Source organism: Onychostoma macrolepis, chromosome 15 (assembly GCF_012432095.1).
Source record: "Onychostoma macrolepis isolate SWU-2019 chromosome 15, ASM1243209v1, whole genome shotgun sequence".
Classification (NCBI taxonomy): domain Eukaryota; kingdom Metazoa; phylum Chordata; class Actinopteri; order Cypriniformes; family Cyprinidae; genus Onychostoma; species Onychostoma macrolepis.
The window spans coordinates 27307648-27326647 of NC_081169.1; the positions used below are offsets into that span (position 1 = coordinate 27307648).

Genomic DNA, 19000 nt, shown 5'->3' on the forward strand with positions numbered 1-19000 from the left:
AAAGAAAGAGTTTGACATAAAATAGCATCTGTCTCCTTGTCCATTATTCTTGAGGTGTTTGAGGAGGTTTTCGGTGTTTGCTAGGCCACAGGTGAAGCGTTTGATCGGCTGAGGAGGAACAGAGATGTGAATCATCCTGGAAAGTGTGACGAGTCAGCTATGACTGCAGGCAGATGTGTGAGAGATCACACACTTATGCTAACTTCTGCTGTTTTTATGTCAAATTAATTATAGTGACTGCAGACCAGCGATATTTTAGTTTTGAGATACTGTTATAGATTTGAGTAATATTTTGTATTTGTTTTAATTTTAAGTGAAGTGTTGCGTGTTTGTGTCATCATCATCATTTTTTTTTTTTAAGCCTATATAGTTTTAATGAATTTTTATTTAAGTTTTTTAGTTATGTTAGTGCCATTTTAGTATCACTAAATTAATATGAAATATGCTGCCTTGGCAACCAGCTGAAATTAAATAAGTTAAATAATATTATTAATAATTAATAAAATATATTTTTTATTTCCATTTAAATTTTTTATTTATTTAAAATTCAATTTTGTTCATTTTTTATTATTATTTTATTTAGTTTTAATTTTGATTAACTATAATAGCCCTGCTGCAGACTAATTCAATTCCTAAACTTTATCCTAAACCCAAATCCTAAAAATATTTAGATTAACATTTTAAAATTTCTTTAAAAAAACATATTAGCTCTTATAAATAAATGTTGCAATTGCCAACATCTGCAAAAGCTTCCAAATGATGGTTTTGTTTCCAAATTTATATAGTGAAGTACACACACAAATAAGGTTTATTGTCATACAATGAATGATTTAATTATGCAAAATATCTGGAGGATACAGATACACACTCACACACATACAAAATAAATAAAAATAAAAAAAACATTCAGTTGTTGTGGCTGTATTAGCAGTATTTTTGGGAGCATTTAGTATTTTACCATCTCTTGGCAAGAAGATAAACAACATAAGAAAGGTTTTAAGTATTATTGGGGACGACCAAATTTATATTGCAGTTTTAAGCATATCAGATCATATCAAATCAGTAAAATATACTTGCTAAAAATAAAAAGTCATTTTCACAGTGCACCTTTTAACACTACAGGAATTATATCAAACAAGTATGATTTTGAACTCCCAAGTTCCAGAATGCTGTATAATTTTCCAGTCGTCCCTCATGTGAAAAAAACAAAAAAACATCATTCAAATGTCAAGGAATGCATGAGAAAAAGTTCATTGTCTGCTATAAAACATTTGTCTTTTATTTACAACACGTATCCAGCCCTGCGCTTTCGTCTGGCCTCATGAGTGGCTGCAAATGTCTCGTATGAATATGGCCATTTCTCATATTGCACTTCAACATGTTTCTCAGTGAAAAACGTCTCCTTTTTGTTTTGATTCAGCTTGTCTTGTTGTGTTTTCTGGGATTGTGGATAATTCTGCTGGAAGGGCTTTTGAAGAAGAGTTCAAGGGAATGTTTGAGATCTTTTGATCTGCCGGCTGTGCCATCCAGTGGTACAGAAGATGTATTTTTATTGCCAAGAGTTTTGTATCTCCGTCTGCATTTCTCTTCTGCAGAAAACCTTCATTCCAGGACTTTGGGACTTTATGCCGTCCACCCTTCGGGACAGTTGAGCCGCACGACCCGCTCAGGCGATTTCAGGCCTCAGATAATGAAAGGAATCTGGAAGAAATGTAAATGTAAAGAGCATAATTTATTAATAATGTTAAATGATTTCACATTTAATATGTATCTTAATAGTAATATTTGTAATGCTAATGTTTGCATGACTTGAACTCCAAAGAAAGCATGTGCCGTCCATTTGACACAGCAATCAGGCTGGCGAACGCTGAGCCTCCTCTTTAAGAAGGACTCATTAAAGAGCTGCCGTATTTGTGTGGCGTCCATTTCATCCGAGCGTAATTGTACGAGCGTGGATAGTGAGTTAGACAAGCGCAGCTGCTTCTCATCATGATCCTGCCACAGGAGATTAGCATCCAACCATGACATTCACACACACACAAACCCCCTCCAGATATTACAGGATCAGACCTCTGCAAATCACATACAACTATATAGCAGCCTCAGATGTGTGTGAAGCCTTTTACCCTTTTATTATTTGTTTAGGTCACCAACAAACTGCAGTTTTATGAGTGACAATCACCTAAATTGGCATTTTGTTATAGAAGTCAAAATTGTTATGATTGACATAATAACAGCAATAAATGTAGCAACATTTTTGTTTGAGTCTTACAGATGTAAACAGGAAATACAGACACAAAATACATATCCCGCTTGCTTTTTTTGACTAATGAAATATTAGCGTTCAGAGAGTAAACCGTTGTTGCTGCATTTCCTGACAAACATTTTTTATTATAAATGTTATTTAATTTAATATTAATTTAATTAAATGCTATATTTAGAGACTTATTTTGAGGTTGTTAATGTATGATTATTATAAAAATATATTCTTTATATATTAGGTATTATACACACACACACACACACACAAATATATGCAACTATATACAAATGTGTATATATATATATATACATATTAATAAATTTGGTAGTATGCACAAATTTTAATAATGGTGGTCAAAGCTGTTTTTAAGATCTGGTAAGCAAAAAAAAAAAATTTTTGTAATACAGTAAAATATTTTTATTTATACATTTATATATAATGTTATTACATAATATTATTACATTGTATATTGTATGTGTGTGTGTGTGTGTGTGTGTTAATTTGGTACAATATGCACAAAATTGAACAATTATGGTTAAAGCTGATTTTAAGAGCTGCCGATAAGCAAGAATAAGTTATGGTTTGTGATTGTTTTTTTAAATTATTAAAATGTATTTTTGACCTTTTTATAATGTTTATTGAGAATAAGGGGTAAAGAGTGAACAGGAAATGATGCGTGGTAAAGAGAGGTACAGCATACAATCAGCAAATGATGCAAGCCAGAATCAAACACACACACCCCGATATAAGAGCATGTGCACTAACCACTACTACACAAACTAGTGAAGCAAATAAGAAGAATGAAGTAGTCTGACAGTATAATGACCTTACTTTGTCCGTACTGGCTGTACTGGTAGGGGGCGCTGTGCTCCATGCTGTAGAAGGAGGCCGGGCCGTAGGGCTGTGGGCTGGGCAGGTTGGAGAGGGCAGGTATACTGGACAAGGGCTCCACGCGCTGAGAGCAGCTGCTGCTGACCGATCCACCCGAATCCAGAGCACCGCTGAGAGACGACAGAGAAAACTCAGCCGGAGTCTGATGAGAAACTCCAGCTGGGCTTAAGAGTCCCATAACCTACAGAGAAACAGATCAGAGTTATCAGCCTGGCTCAAACCTTCTAAATAGTGTGATGAGAATTAGTGCGTCTAAAATCATAGCGTGCTGAAAATAATCTGCCAACATGCTCCTATCAGGATTATTTGCTGCTGATATGATCCTAATACTGATCAAAAGCTCATAATATATTACAATATATTACATTAAGATATTAATGATTAATATTAAAAGATATTAAATACAATTACCCATAGGTGTAATTAAACAATGACTATAATTATATTTTTATTATAAATTAAACTATGAAATATTATAAATTATATTAATATATTATGAATAATATATACAATTATTATTACTATATATTTTAATTTCATCAAGACGTACATGAGATTTTCCTCTAAACATTTTGATATCTATATACACACACACACATTTATTACATTTAGTATTTATATAAGTAAAATCTTTAATTTAAGCAAATTATTAATTGTATATATATGTATATTAGTGCTGTCAAATGATGTAGTGTTTGTGTGTACTGTGTTTGTTTATTATGTATATAATTATGTACACACATACAGTATATATTTTGAAAATATTTACATGTACAAACATTATTATATTTATATTATTATATTTTTTATTTTATATAATATATATAATATATAAACAACATATTTTTCTTAAATATATTCATGCATGTGTTTGCATTTATATCTACATAATAAATCTACACAGTACACACTCATATATTATGTAATCAAAACTTTTATTTTGGATGCAATTAATCACGATTAATCATTTGACAAGACTAATATATATATATATATATATATATATATATATATATATATATATATATATACACATGTATACCAAAACTAAACAAAGTTTCATATATAATAGCTAAAAAATCTTTGTATATGTATGTATGATTTCAATCAGTGGTTGATTTTTTTTGGAGCATTCCAAACTTTTTGTGAATATCATGTGTGCATGTTAGTTTTTATTTTGTAAAAGCAATAAGAGACTCAAGATGCTGTGTGTTGTTCCTTTAGCTGCCTGTGACTGTATTGTTTGAATAACACACACATGCATACAGATGCATATCTGGGTAGATCCCTGTGACCTGCAATTGATCAGGAAAAAAATAATTGAATTTGGGGATTGTTTAATCTGATTCTTGGACTAGAACTGAGCCAGAGGGCAGCGTAGTGTGTGTGTGTGTGTGTGTGTGTGTGTGTGTGTGTGTGTGTGTGTGTGTGTGTGCGCGCATTCAGGTGTGTGTACTCATTACTGTTTAACCTAGAAAACACTGTGCCGCATTTGAGGAATGTTGCATGTGAGCTCTGAGGAATAAAAGTTCCTGAAGCCTAATTGAATCTACCAGCAGAATTATGGCCAAAATAAACACATACTCCAGTTGCTGCACCAAATAAGCACCTTTACATAGAAACAGAGAAAGAAAGCATGTCTCCCAGGCTACAGGATCCTGTTACATCAGTGCATACAGTCAAAGCACTGCAAGCACACACACACACGGTCACGCACATGGTCTCGCTTAAACCATTTCCCATAGTGGAGCAGGGAGTGACGTGTGCCGAATCGATGATGGAATTCTGTTTCCAGAGCTCTGGAAGACTTTCTCCATGAGTTTGGGAAAATTTAGCACTCAACAAAATCAAAAACCAACAACTTAACATTAAATGTACATACTTTCTGGATACAATTTATCTAGCCTTTTATATTTCCTCTAGAAAATCTGACTTGGCATCACAGCGCTAAGGTTTTATAGTTGATTGCAGTTGCTAACGTGTTGTAAAATATAAAAATTGTTGTACAAATATATAGATTCGCTAAGGTGCTGTTATATATATATATTGAGAAGTTTGGGATCTGTAAGATTTTTTTTTGTTTTTGAAAGAAGTCTCTTCTGATCACCAAGGCTGCATTTATCTGATAAAAAATATCAGTAATATTTTGAAATATTATTACAATTTTCTATTTGAATATATTTTAAAATGTAATTTATACCTGTGATGCAAAGCTGAATTTTCAGCATCATGATCTTCAGAAATCATTCTAATATGCTGATTTGCTGCTCAATAAACATTTCTGATTATTATCAATGCTGAAAACAGTTTCATATTTTTGTGGAAACTGTGATATATTTATTTTTCAGGATTCTTTGATGGATAAAACGTTCAAAAGAACAGCATTTATCTGAAACATAAATCTTTTGTAAGATTATAAATGTCTTTACTGTCCCTTTTTATCAATTTAATGCATCCTTGCTGAATAAAAGTATTGATTTCTTTAAGAAAAATTTGAAAAATCTTACTGACCCTAATAATTTTTTTATTAAGCAAACAAAGCAATACAGACAGACAAAGGGGATAAAAACTGACCCCAAATTTTGAATGGGACACTATGAAGATTGAAACATCCATCTAAATACTACACTGGGATGCTTTGAATCTTAACAGCATTTTTCATGTATTAGCACTGTAGACGATGACAGCGAGAATGTGAGATTGTACTAGACTCACTCCACACTACATTCACACCCGTCAGACCTGTAATTCATAGCGGCCTGTCAGTGTTCCTGACAAACGCCCTCCTTTGAGGCTTTGGTGCGCTCCTTTAACAAATGAGAAGCATGTGGAGGTCAGTCGTCTATCTCTCACACACAGGGGCGTCAGTGGCTGTGTCTGCACGATCCCGTGGAAAGCTAAGGATAACCGAGTGAAAAATGGCCCGTGAATGACCTATGATGGAGGAATTTATCTGCGTAATGCGTTGTCTTGAAGTGTGTAATAGTTTCTATAGAAGCCAGAAGAGGCCATTAAACTGACACTCAACTGTGGGACAACAGGTGGGATCCACTGCACCATCCACGAGCCACTTTCAGATGCATGCTTTTAACATTTAAAGGCTTAACCAAAAAAATACATTTCATTTATCGCTATTTTATGCTGTTTTTTTTAATCTCAAAAAGTTTTTAGGCTTAGGATCTGTCATGCTGCTAATTACCACACAAAATAATTTAGACAAAACTCATCCTTCAAGTTGCAGCTCATACAGCAATTTTGTTGAAGTACTTACATGAAACTCCATATTTTATAGCATTAATTAAGTATTTTAAAATTTTATAAATATTATCTAATAAATATTATAATATAATATATTGTAGTTTTATTAATATTATAATTATTATTAAATAATATTAAATTGTTTAAAAAAAAATTCCCACTAAAAGAAGTTTATATACAAATAACTCTTTCAGGGATCCTTTTCAACCAGAATCAGAAGACTTTCATAACATGAAAGCAAAAGTTCAAATGATTTTGGAGATGAATATGATTTTATTTTAAAAGTGCATATGTGACGCTGGACACTCGCCCTCTAGACTTCCATGATAAGTGTGTCAGTGTATGCAAAATGAGGGACAAGTTGACATTATTTTCTGTGGTAATCAACATCAGGCCATTGATGCTTTACTTCTAACTAGTTTAATGTATACAGACTTAGTCATTTGTTTAAGCTAGTCATGTGACAAACAAAGACTGACAACTCACGAACTAATAACTGAGCATTATTAGAAATTATATTCAACAGTTTTAAACAATTTAATGCCTTTATTACCTGAGAAGACAGTCCATTGTTGATGGCAGAGTTGGCGTGACTGTTATGAGGTCCAAATGTATCTGAATATCCTGCGTAGCCATGGCGACTGGAGAGACAGTAGGAAGCCCCGCCCTCCGGCCCCGCCCCTCCAGCACTCTGATGGCCCGCGGGCGGCGGGAGCGGCTGAGGTCTGTGTACAGCACTCGAATCTGACAACAGATCAACAGCCATTACATCTGGAGACACGTTACATGTCGAAGTGGATTTAAATACAACATGTTTACCTTGAGAAAGACCAGCGGGTGGGTACGGGCTCTCTGACAGCTGATACGGAGAGAGACTGCACACCGCCGGATGTGAAAAACCACCAGGGATCAGGTGATTGAACGCCATGAGCTGATTGGCTCCCGCTTGCTTCCTCCATCGAGCTCGTCTGTTACTGAACCACACCTGAGAAAAGACAAGCGTAGGAGTGTAATGAAATTGTGTCTGTTCTTTGTTCCAGGCGTATGGGGTGTATTTGTACCTGCACTCGTGCCTCCGTGAGTTTGGCTCTCTGGGCGAGCTCTTCTCTGGTGTAGATATCAGGGTAATGTGTGCGTTCGAAAGCTCTCTCCAGCTCCTCCAGCTGTTCGGCTGTGAATGTCGTCCTACTGCGACGCTGTTTCCGTTTCAGCGGCAGATCGGGCTCCGATTCCACATCTGAACCTTCATCAGATGGACTCGCTGAAACACACCAATGCAAAGAATAACATTTGAATTTTTTATACATTATAGGGTATTTTAATGATATAATTTTGTTTATATGTATATATATATATAAAGAATATTTATTGATTTTTTTTTTTACATTGACTCCCTGAAACACAAATGCAAAGAATAACAGATTTTTTTTTACACACTATACAATTTTTTTCAAATTATATAATTAAGATATAAACATTTTCTTTTTATCTTCTTTACAAAATGGTATAATGTAGATATTATTATTTGTATACATTATTGAATTTTTCTAAATATGTGCCATATATCAAATTTGAATTTATAAGGTATATTTTACATTTTTTATAATACATATAATGTAAGAAATATTGTTATATATAATATAACGTTTATATATGTATATAATTTTGTATAGAATAAAAATTCAAGTTCTCAATCTTTTCAAAAGGACCCAAAATCTTGAAATAAAATTGTTTAACAATTTTTATTTATTTGTCTTTAAATTGGATTAGGTTTTGTCTAGTATTTTTGAAAAAGTAGTTGTTAATGGCAAATCCCCACATAAACAATCGTGTATGTCATAAACCTAGAAAATACACACAAATATGAACAAGCAAGGAACAAGAGGCACAAAAGACATTGGCAAAAGTACCAAACAAACATGCTTTAGCAGCTTTTACTCATGTTTAATGACGCAGTGTTTTTGAGAAGGAGAATTTTATGAGCTTCTTCACATCTTTTCTTGAAAGGCTTCAGAGCCAGGCTTATTTTGTGTGTCACACAGTAATTCCTTGTCTGATTTTTTTCCTCTCCATTTTGCCTCAGTAACTAAAAAGACCACAGAGCAACAGTCAAAGAATAAAACACAAACAGAGAGAGCTGCAGGAGGGAATTTAAAAAGCACAAGAGCAAACTGTTAAAAACAGGATGAAAGAGAAATACAGTGGAGGAGAAAAGAAAGAAGCAATGTGCTGCTTGGCTGTAAAATGAAATGGAAAATAAGAAAAACCTATAAAAGAAACACACACACAAATAAATCAAACCAAAATCATTCATTTTATAAAACATGACCTATTTCCTCATAAAAAGCCTTTTGTTTTTCTTGTTTCAAACAGAAATGTACTCATGAGGACTCAATGAGAACTTTGGGAAAATTCCTACAATTTCACAGGGATTTGGTTGAAGGAACGCTGAAGCATGTGGAAAACTGTTCATCAGCCTAGAATGACTCATAACAACACAATCCAAACGGAAAAGCTTGTAATTATATATTAATGGTGTTGGAATTAAAGGAAATTCATATTTAGTGAATTTTTATTGTACAGACATTGAGCTATTTGTGCATCTCTCTCTCTGATTCTGTCTTCCCCTCAGTCTTTGTTGGATCGATTTGCACGCTCCATCTGTGGAATCCGTCATGACGGCCGGGGCTCTCAGTGGAGGCCGTCACCTGCCCTGGAGGGGGTGGAAGGGGCAGACAGAAGGCCAAAGGTGGGTGGGTGGCAGGGCAGAAAGGGAAAAGGGTGGGCTGGGTTGTTCAAGTGCTCAATCTCTTCAAAAACCCATTGAGAAAAAGCTCAGAAGCACCTGAAACCTGGATGTGGAAACAGATCATTCACAGATCTGCTCTACTGAAGGAATGAGAGCTAAATAATAAGTCATCTGTGGGTTTTCTTTCACTGTGCACTCGCATAAATAACTCTCAAGTAAATGGATAGCTTAACCAAAACATGTACATTTTTGTCGTCATATATTTACTTATACGTTTAAATTTGTAAATTATTACTATGAGATCTAACCCTTAAATTTAGTTTTATTGGTGTAACCAGTTTTATGATGATTCAGTGACATTAAAATTATACATTATATTAAGTTATTGGTAACACTTTACAATAAGGTTCATTAGTTAACATTAGTTAACATGAACTAAGAATGAACAATACTTCTACAGCATTTCTTAATCTCAGTTAATGTTAATTTCAGCATTTACTAATGCATTATTAAAATCACAAGTTGTGTTTGTTAACATTAGTTAATGCACTGTGAGCTAACATGAACTAACAATGAACAACTCTATTTTTATTAACTAACGTTAACAAAGATGAATAAATAGTGTAATAAATGTATTGATCATTGTTTGTTCATGTTAGTTAATACATTAACTAATGTTAACAAATGACACCTTATTGTAAAGTGTTACCAAGTTATTATACTATATTAATTATATTTTTGACTTTAATAAAAAAAATATTTTATTTATTTATTATATATATATATATATATATATATATATATATATATATATTTTTGTTGTTGTTGTTGTTAAAACTACCAAGCTCCAAAAAAGCTGCACTTGGTGGCTGTGTTCTGTGCTTTTTTAAATTAAATTTTTACTATGTTGGTCTATGTGAATAGGCGTTATATATTAGTGAAATCGAACAGCTTTGGTTTTCAAAGTTTTTTTACTTTTACTATATTTTGGTTTTTTACTTTTAAGTTTTTTTGGGGGTTTTTTGTCTGTCATTTTAGGCACTTAACATATGCAATTATTTTGTCATTGTATGGGGAAACAATAGTTTTCAGAAGAAAGAAAATAGAGGATTGTAATACAGGATCAGTTTTGCACCAAGATCTATCAGAAGAATAAAATATATTGCACAGGTTTCTTTAAGGTTTCTCTTCACTTTTATGGTGTTTTTTGTTATTTTAGGAGCTTGACAGAAAAAAAGGCCAGTGTTTTGCTAATAAAGAAAATGCAGGATCAAAACAACACAAGGGTGAATAAATCTGAGGATCTAATCACAAATACCATTCAATTTAATCTAATGTGCAATCTAATGTATTTAGAGTGATTTGAATATAAAGCGCAATTAGGTGGTGATCAAACAAGCTGCATTCTTCTGTGCTATTTTTTCAGTTTAATTTAGTTTAACTGCTTGTCTATGTAAATATGCTCTAGACATTATTGTATCAAACAGATTGGTTCTCGCGTCACATAAAGTGATTGCAACGTGGCGAGTCTGAAAAATCTCAAATGAGATTTGACACCAGATTTTGACACGCTTACATTTTTACCAGTTTGCTTTACCAATATCTATTGTATATCTTCAGGAGACTTGAAAAATAGTGCACAAGTAGCATGGACTACTTTTATGATACTTTTATGGTGCTTTTTCTAGTTTTAGGACCTTGACAGATGTATTGAAAAGAAAGGAAATAGAGGACTGGAACAACACCAGGGTGAGTAAATGGTGTTAAAATGTTCATTTTTGACATTTAATCAACAGGTAGCAAACAAGTAGGCCTAGGTGCTTGCATCTTTATATTTTTGCTGACTGAATGAGAATCAAGGCAAGTGAATAAACAGAACCAAAGAGCAAACAGTAAACATGGGTTTAATTTGGACAGAAGAATACAGACCACAGGCTTCTAAACACACACAACCAAAACCCAAATGTCATGGAAATGGAACCGCTGGAGAATCTAGAGATATTCTGCCTTCTGTAAATACACAGAGTGCATATGTGTGTGTGTTTTCAGGTCTTTGGCATTTAAAGTTAGCGGTGTAGTGTGCATGAGTATGTGTTTTAAGATATTTTAGCTCTCTGCTATGTAAACGGTGCGGTCACTAAAAGCATCTCCATCCGCCGTTTCTCTTCAGCTCTGGGCCCTCGTTGCTTAAATTCAATATTCGGAGGCGAAATATCAACCCGAGTCCATTTACCTCATGCGTTCATGTACACAAAATCCACCTAAGGAGTTTCATTAATACTGCGGGATGGCGAGCGCATATCCAGCAGGCTTTTGCACTTAGTTTTGGTCGGGGGCAAGCGGCAGAGGTCCAAGATAAAACCATATGTGCGTGTGCAGAGTTAGTCTGTGTGTGTGCGAGCGAGCGAGCGATTCTCTTGGGGGCAGGTAATGAAGAGAGCTAATTGAGCCAATGACATGCCCCCTCGCCATCAAAAACAGCCAAAAAGAAAGACAAAGACATGCACAAAAGAAAGCTTGGGAACAAATGCAGCGTCTCGGAGAGGGGAGAGCGAGGCGGGTCCTTTTCAGCGCCGAGGTTGGCTGAGTGACTGCTCGACTACATTAAGCAGTACATAGAGAACTAACAGATGCCGGAGACAGAAAGGATGAGTGACAGCTCGTGGGCCCATCTGCCCCCCAGCGTTTAGGAACAGAGAGAAACAGAGGGAGGACTTGACTTGCTAAAGAGCAACTGTGACCCTCGCAGCTGCCCTCAAACAACCACACGTTTCAGCTCTGAACCAAATGTGCTCTTCGTCTGTTTAGCCTCTTTTGCTTTGCTCTTCAGTCACTTTTGATACTTTTTTTGCTTGTGTGGCTTTTGTAAAAGAAGCCAGTGTGTGAAACAGCATGCAATATGCAACTATAAACATTTCAAAGTAGTACAGTGCATGATATTGCTTCATCGCTCTTGGCATCGAGTAATCAATTACAGATCATTATTATGCATTATTAATCCAAGAAGTGTGTTATATGCTGTTCAAAACTTGAATGAATGTAATACTTAAATTGATCAAAAGTACAGTAAAGATTTCTATTGCAAATAAATGCTGTTCTTTTGAACTTTCTATTCATCCAATATTCCTGAAAAAAATGTCATTGTTTCCATAAAAAAAAGGATCATGTGACATTGAAGACTGGAGTAATGATGCTAAAATTTCAGCTTTGCATCACTTACATTTCAAAATATATTTAAATTGAAAACAGTTATTATAAATTGTAATAATATTTCAGAATATTACAGCTTTTACTGTACTTTTGATCAAATAAATGCAGCCTTGGTGAGACTTACAAAACTAAAAAATCCAACCAAGAGCAGTGTATCTCAGTCCAAAAAAGACATATCAAGTATAAGACTGCTGTTAATATATTACTTCATACTGGAGATGAAATATCAGGCCAGTGCATTGCATTGTAGTCTGAGTATATTGCACTTAAAGTGTGCCCATTTTGGCAATTGTAGTGGAAAATGCATATCCTATGCTGACATAGTAAGATAAGTATGCTATTTCAAATATAGTTAGTGCCTTTATGTTGAAGGGAATAGGAGTTAAAACAGGAAGTGGTCACCTGTCACTCTAAACATACAACAGTGTGACCTTTGCTCACTGGAGGTCAAACGCCACGACCTTGGACTGCTCTGTTTAACAACTCAAAACACATATTCAGACAAGTGTTTGTTGGCCATCAGCTAAAACAATGTACCACCTTTTTAAAACAAACTAAGCAAGAAACTGCAATTTGTGGTTTAAGTCCTATAGGCTCACTTATCAACCATTCAATAAAAAGCAGCCGCCCTGAACTGTCTCTGTGTTGTTTTCGTGCTGTCTGTGTGCTAACTGACACACACATACTGTAGTTCTGCCTTCAGGGCCTGAACTCAAGCAGACACGGATTCCTAAGTCTGCTGACCCTGACACTGCACGCTGGACACAATGGAGACAGTTTTGTTTGGGGGGTTTCCCCGCATTGTCCATCCAACTGTACTCCTCTCACTGTCTGCCTCACTCTGTGTCAGAAAAGGGAGCAACGCATGCTTTAATATTTCATATACGATAAAAATATTTTTCACCTGTAACTGCTAGAGATTTTAAGGCCAGGCTTTGTCTGTAGCCAAGTTTGTCTTGACGGAGTTCCCTTTTTTAGGTCTTCTTGGTGGTGCATTTGTGTTTTTGTTTGTTTTGGCTTTCAGAGTGAATTACGACCCGCTGACTGCACACTCCATGGTGCCACACAAACCATCCTGCATCGAGCCAGTTGGCACTGTTTATGTATGCATGTGTATGTTTGTGCATCCATGCATGTGTTTGCATGTTTGTGCATGTGCATATGTTTGGCGGCATGTGCATATGTGCGTATTATAGGAGTGTCAATCATTCTGCACTTTTCTAAATATACTTCTAAGTAGACTTTTCTGATTTGAGCATACTATATTTGTTCCAATACGACACAATGCGTGCCAGGAAGCGAATAGGGAACATTCTCAGAACTTTTATGTTTTGTGCTCTGCATTCTGGCAAGGTTCACTCACAAGTTATGAACAAAGATTCTTCCAATAACAGAATGTTCGTTCAAAGTTATCTCATCATTCTCCAAATTTTAGCACAAAAACATTATTTATACATAATTCATGGAATGTTTTTCTATAAAATTAGTTACATGTTTGTCTAATGATTTTTAAATGTTACTACTTATAAGTTTCAGATGGTTCCAAATATTCAAAAGTAACATTCCCATAATGTTTGCAAAATGATAAAATGGTACCTTACTGTTTTCTCTAGAGTTCAACCAAGAAAAAAATTATTATTATTTTTTTTTTTACATTTAAAAACTGAGCATTTTGAATGTTCAGAGAATATTCAGAAATGGTGTTTTAGCAAAATGCTCATAGAACATATTTTTTGTCAGCTGGGCTTTATGGAGGATAGCAAACAAGTGAGATTTCATAAGCTACAATCTCCCCACACACACGCCAACATCTTTGAGTCTTTAAGATGATATATGGAGACAGTATGAAGGAAAGGGTTCAGGAATCAAGCTGTTGCCTATTCAAAAGAAGGGTGTAAATACTGAACTCAACTTGCCTGTCTGTGTCTACCAGGAAAGGAGGGGCGGTGGGAATGGAAGGGACTGACAACGGCCCACAGATATAAACCCGAAAATGTGCCGCAGGCGAAGAGAGGTAGAACGGGGCATGAGGAGGACGGAGGAGAAAAAGAGCAAGGCGTGTTTGACTCATTGGCCAGATGAAAGCGAAGTTCAAATAAAGAGCCTGATTTAATCGGCTCGGGCAACTCGTCTTTCTTGGATCGCGAGACGGGCAGAGCGTGACGGACAGGCTTTGTGGCAGCGTGCATGACGAGAGGCTCGCCCCCATTGTGACTGCCGCTCCGGGCCATGAAGGAACAGCCGAGGAGAACACTGGTCCCTATTGACGGAAATAGCCTTTAATAAACTCCCATCGCCATTAAGAGTGACATTGCATCCCGATCAGTATTATTTAGGGAGCTGAAGTGGTGTTAGCAGGGCATCAGAGACAGTCAAATAACGTTCACCTTAATTAGTCACGCAGGGACAGGCTGTTAGCTCATTAAATATCATTACAGAACAGCAAAACATCAGTCACTTCAGCTGTCGGCCAGTAGGCAGCAAGAAGGCAAAAATAGACTCTCTTCCACTGTTTTTATCAACTCTCCCCCTCCTTTTGATTCCACTGAGGCCGCTTTGCACAGAATTGCTACAGCTGTTCTTTCTTAACAATTCATCGTGTTGTCATATTTTAATATTTATGATCATTTCTCCTTCAGAGTTTCATAGAACTTCAGAGTTTTACGTGAGAGTAAACCATGACAATTGTCTTCTTTTTTAATGGATTACCCAGTTTGTTCTAGTAGCCTATATACAGTAACTTATATTTTTCCTTAATTTTGTATCATTTTAAGTGAAATGCAGAACTCCATCTGAAACCCTCATTGCTGTTGCAGAATGAAAATATCATTGTGGTCACACTACAAACTTTTTCCAGATTTCGCAACTTTTTTCTTCCACTTCCCTCATGCCTGTTGCATAATATTTATTAGTATTCTTGGGAATTGTTGGCCATTGATCATCAGTAAATCTAACTCATCATTAATGCAAAGTAATTAATTAATATATTAGAAACAATACGAGTGAATACACCACATTTTTGTTTATATTTCTGCTTTATAAACTACCAATCAAACATTAGGGCTCCTTATTGTTTACTATTATCCTCAAATGTGTAAAATAGTCATAAAAAAGTCATCAAAACTATGAAATAACACAGACAGAAGTATGACAATTATGCATTGACCAAGAAATGTTAAACAAATGAAACTGCCTATACACATTCGAGGAATTCTCTCAACCAACTTCATGAAGTGCATCCTGATGATTTTCAACACTACTGAAAAGCATGCATTTTGGACACTTGTTGCTTCATTATCCAGTCTGTCCATTTAAAAAACGTTTTGCATACTTGGGAACAATTTATATTAATGTGCGAAGCTTTTCAAGCATTTTCAAGCAAAATTTTCAAAAAATTGCTGGTAGTGTGGGCTCATTTCTTTCTTTTGTTACTGGCTAAAATGATAGGAACCTTTATGAGTTCGTATCACTATTATAGGCCCCAAGTGTTCAATCCATTTATATAGGCTATTCATGAAAGCATAGGTCTATCATCATTCTAATTAAATTCCAATTTGTTAAAAGCACATCTTTCCAACAACTCCAGCTCATTTACAATCCTGCAACAGTTCTTTCTGAAATCTGTTGATATTAAAGCATAAAGAGTTTGTAGGATCCACTCACATCTGTCTGCGAGAATCCCCTCGATGCTGTGTCCGCTCCTGCGGGCGAGTTCTTCCTGCTCGCGCTTCTCCGTGTCCTCTTCATCCTCCTCCTCCTCCTCCTCCTCATCACCTCTTGCGCCATATCGGCCTCTCATGATGCGGCTTATTGCACTCACTGGACAAGAGTTGAACCGAATACGTAAGGGCTCTTAATATGTTTTCTAGCTTTTAATAAATGCATTTCAACAGTATACATTTCATTTTTTTTAAACGTTTCAGTGACTGTAAAGGTTAGGTGACAAGTAGCCTAGTCTGAGTGAGTCGTTTAAGTTTTGTGGTTACTAAAACTAGTGAAGACACTTTGCTGTAGGCTAGCTGCCTAGAGCTAGCAAACAAAAATAGCGTTCGCCAGGTAACCATAGCAACAGTACATCGATGTTGACATGCGCTATTTACATTTTATATATCACAAGAAAAAAAATGTTTTGTTACGTCTTTAAGACGGTTGACGGTTAACTGTGAGGGAAATGCAAATGAAAAAGTTTTTTTTTTTTTTTAGTAATTCGCACACTGCAGCTCGTGTATTTTTTTCGTTATGTTTGACGCATACCTGAGGGCACGTTGTTCCGGTCACAAATTCCCTCTTTGAGCAATTTATCCCGAATTTCCCAACTGAATATTCCGGGGTTTCCCCGTTTATATTCCTCAACGCGCTTCTCCACATCTAGAGATGAAGTCTGTTAAGAATAATAAAAAAAATACAATAAAAACAGTCAACAAGGTGCCTGATTCAATTCAAAGACTGTGATTTCAAAATCAGGTGTCGTTATGTAAAAAGACAGTCGGCGTTTTTAGTTAGCAATCGACCTGTTGCTTTGAGTTTATCCACAAATTTCCTTGAAAATATCCGCACGCCCAGCTGCAGCAGATGACTCCGCACTTCAGTGCCTCCCTACAGGGCCTCACCTTGGATTTAGTGCCGCCGATGGCTCCAGGCCGGATGGATCCAGTCTCCTGATAGCGGCACAGGATTTTGGAGACGCAGCCGTGAGAGACTCTGAGCTGGCGGGATATCACGCAGGGCCGGATCCCGTGATGCGCCATCTCCACTATCTTATGCCGAATGTGGTTCGGTAGAGGCCGGCCGTTGATGAAAACTCCTCCAAGCTGGTTGACTCGACCCTGACCCATCGGAGTTGAAACTGCATCGAAGCCAACCCAAATTATGACAGTGGATAGATAACATAATTGCAGAAACATGAAAGAAAAAAATCATTCTGCATTGGTAAATAGGCCTAACTGAAGTGCTTCTAAAGAAATGGTAAGACAGTCCAAGTAGGCTCCATGTGCATTTAATTCTCTGACATATTTCATGTGTTCATAAACACATGGTAAAAAGCAACCCAGTAAAACGTCAGTAAATTGCTGCTTTAAATTTTAGGTAAACTAAAAGTGGTGCTAAAATTACAATCTTTTTTCCAGCCTATTTAAATTTATTGACTGATTCAGAAACTCATGCAACTGAGTATTGCGACAGATAATTAAATGCATTTAAACAAATAGGCCTACTAGTCTATTGTTAATGATGAAAATATAGAAATAATGATTCCGATTAAAACAGCCTTACAGCTTAAACTTTTTAACTTTTTTAAAAAACAATTTATCTAAAACCCTGAAGTGACAGTGTACAGTGAAATAGTTATTTGTTCTTCATATTGTATGAAAGGTAGGCTACTTTGCAAATGCAAAGAATCACTGAAAAAAAAAACATTTATTTTAAGAATTAAGAATTCAAAAAAGCGACATTATACAATATGTATACTAGCAACACATAACTTTCAATATTATAATATTTAAATGTCGGCAAAAGTTTCAAACAAAACATAAAAACAGTTGGAAAAGTAACTTCACAGTTTTTAGTCAAGTCTACTCATGCAACACAAATACCAAAATGGTTTACACTTGGGCTTCCACTATTAAATTAAACAATTTTCATGTGCATATTTAATGTAACATATTTTACCCTCCATTGGGAAGCCACTGCGGGGATAGTTCTGAGAGAGAGATGGACGCATCATCCTGGGAACGGTCCCTGCCAAGCCGCTCATTGCTGCAGGGCAGCGCGGTGACTAAACGTGCACTTCAACAGGCTTAAAAATGCATGTAAATATTCCACAATGAAAACAAAAAGCATAAGCTCCGATGATCTTTTTGTATCCCTCCAGGAAAAGCATTAAAAGTAAGTACTCGAGGACGAAATGAAATGTAATTAATCAGATGTAGTCTCTTCTCTTTTGTAGTCCTTGGCCGTTGTTTTCATTATGTGACGAGAATTATAATCGCAGCGTTATTGTTATTAACAGGCGTTTAGGATGAGCGCGAGTTCTCAAACTACTGAGACATTTCTGAGTTTGCAGAGACCCCCTTGTCTATTACTCGAACAGCGCGTTCTGATTGGTCCACAGGATCCCGTAACCGAGAGCTGATTGGTCGAGGAAGTACACTTTGCTCTCTAAGCGTTCCAAAGTGGACATCGAAAATATTTCAGCGACTGATGATGATGTGTAATTAAATTATATACTTAGAATATTAATATATATATATATATATACAGACATAAGATAGACATGCACTACTAAATATAATAAAATAGCAAATTATAATATCGAAACATGTTTTAATATAACGTAGACTATTTGTGCAACAATAATTTAATAATATAACAAATCAAAGGCAGAATGAATCAATTTAAATGAACAGAAAAAGTTATTCACTTAAAATGACTGACTCTGTTACTTAACACTCTCTATCTGACTGATCCACACACACACACACACACACACACACATTAACTTCAATGACATGTGGCTCTTTTGTTTGACTAAAAAGAAACTTCAAATGTTTTCTTTCTGCCTGCGCGCGGGGACAATGTGGCGCACGCGGGAGGGAAACACGCGGGGGAAACGGGGGTCCTTTCACGTGCAA

The 19000-nt window shown here is 35.8% G+C and overlaps 1 protein-coding gene across 4 annotated transcripts; it reads right to left on the minus strand.

Moving 5' to 3' along the window:
- Positions 1-818: 818 nt before the first annotated feature.
- pax3b (paired box 3b) lies at positions 819-18508 on the minus strand. Of its 4 annotated transcripts, none has more exons than XM_058744545.1 (9): positions 18039-18508; positions 16883-17217; positions 16626-16752; positions 16035-16190; positions 7474-7673; positions 7232-7397; positions 6966-7156; positions 3090-3335; positions 819-1701 (listed from the first exon to the last, which is right to left on the minus strand). In XM_058744545.1, the coding sequence occupies exons 1-9, from the start codon at positions 18121-18123 to the stop codon at positions 1684-1686; spliced, it is 1524 nt and encodes a 507-aa protein (XP_058600528.1). In that variant the 5' UTR covers positions 18124-18508; the 3' UTR covers positions 819-1683. The 4 variants fall into 4 exon arrangements, with proteins under 4 accessions (XP_058600528.1, XP_058600527.1, XP_058600529.1 ...); XM_058744544.1 differs by having other exon boundaries at positions 3095-3335; positions 18039-18507; XM_058744546.1 differs by having other exon boundaries at positions 3095-3335; positions 16982-17217; positions 18039-18505.
- Between the last annotated feature and the right edge of the window lie 492 nt (positions 18509-19000).

Bases quoted from the DNA above. Each gene is read 5' to 3' on its own strand.
- pax3b (XM_058744544.1), bottom strand. From the start codon at position 18,123: ATGAGCGGCTTGGCAGGGACCGTTCCCAGGATGATGCGTCCATCTCTC. The intron at 17,218-18,038 runs GTAAAATATGTT...GCTTCGATGCAG, and splicing joins CAGTGGCTTCCCAATGGAGG to TTTCAACTCCGATGGGTCAG. The intron at 7,157-7,231 runs GTAAACATGTTG...ATCTGTTGTCAG, and splicing joins ACCCGCTGGTCTTTCTCAAG to ATTCGAGTGCTGTACACAGA.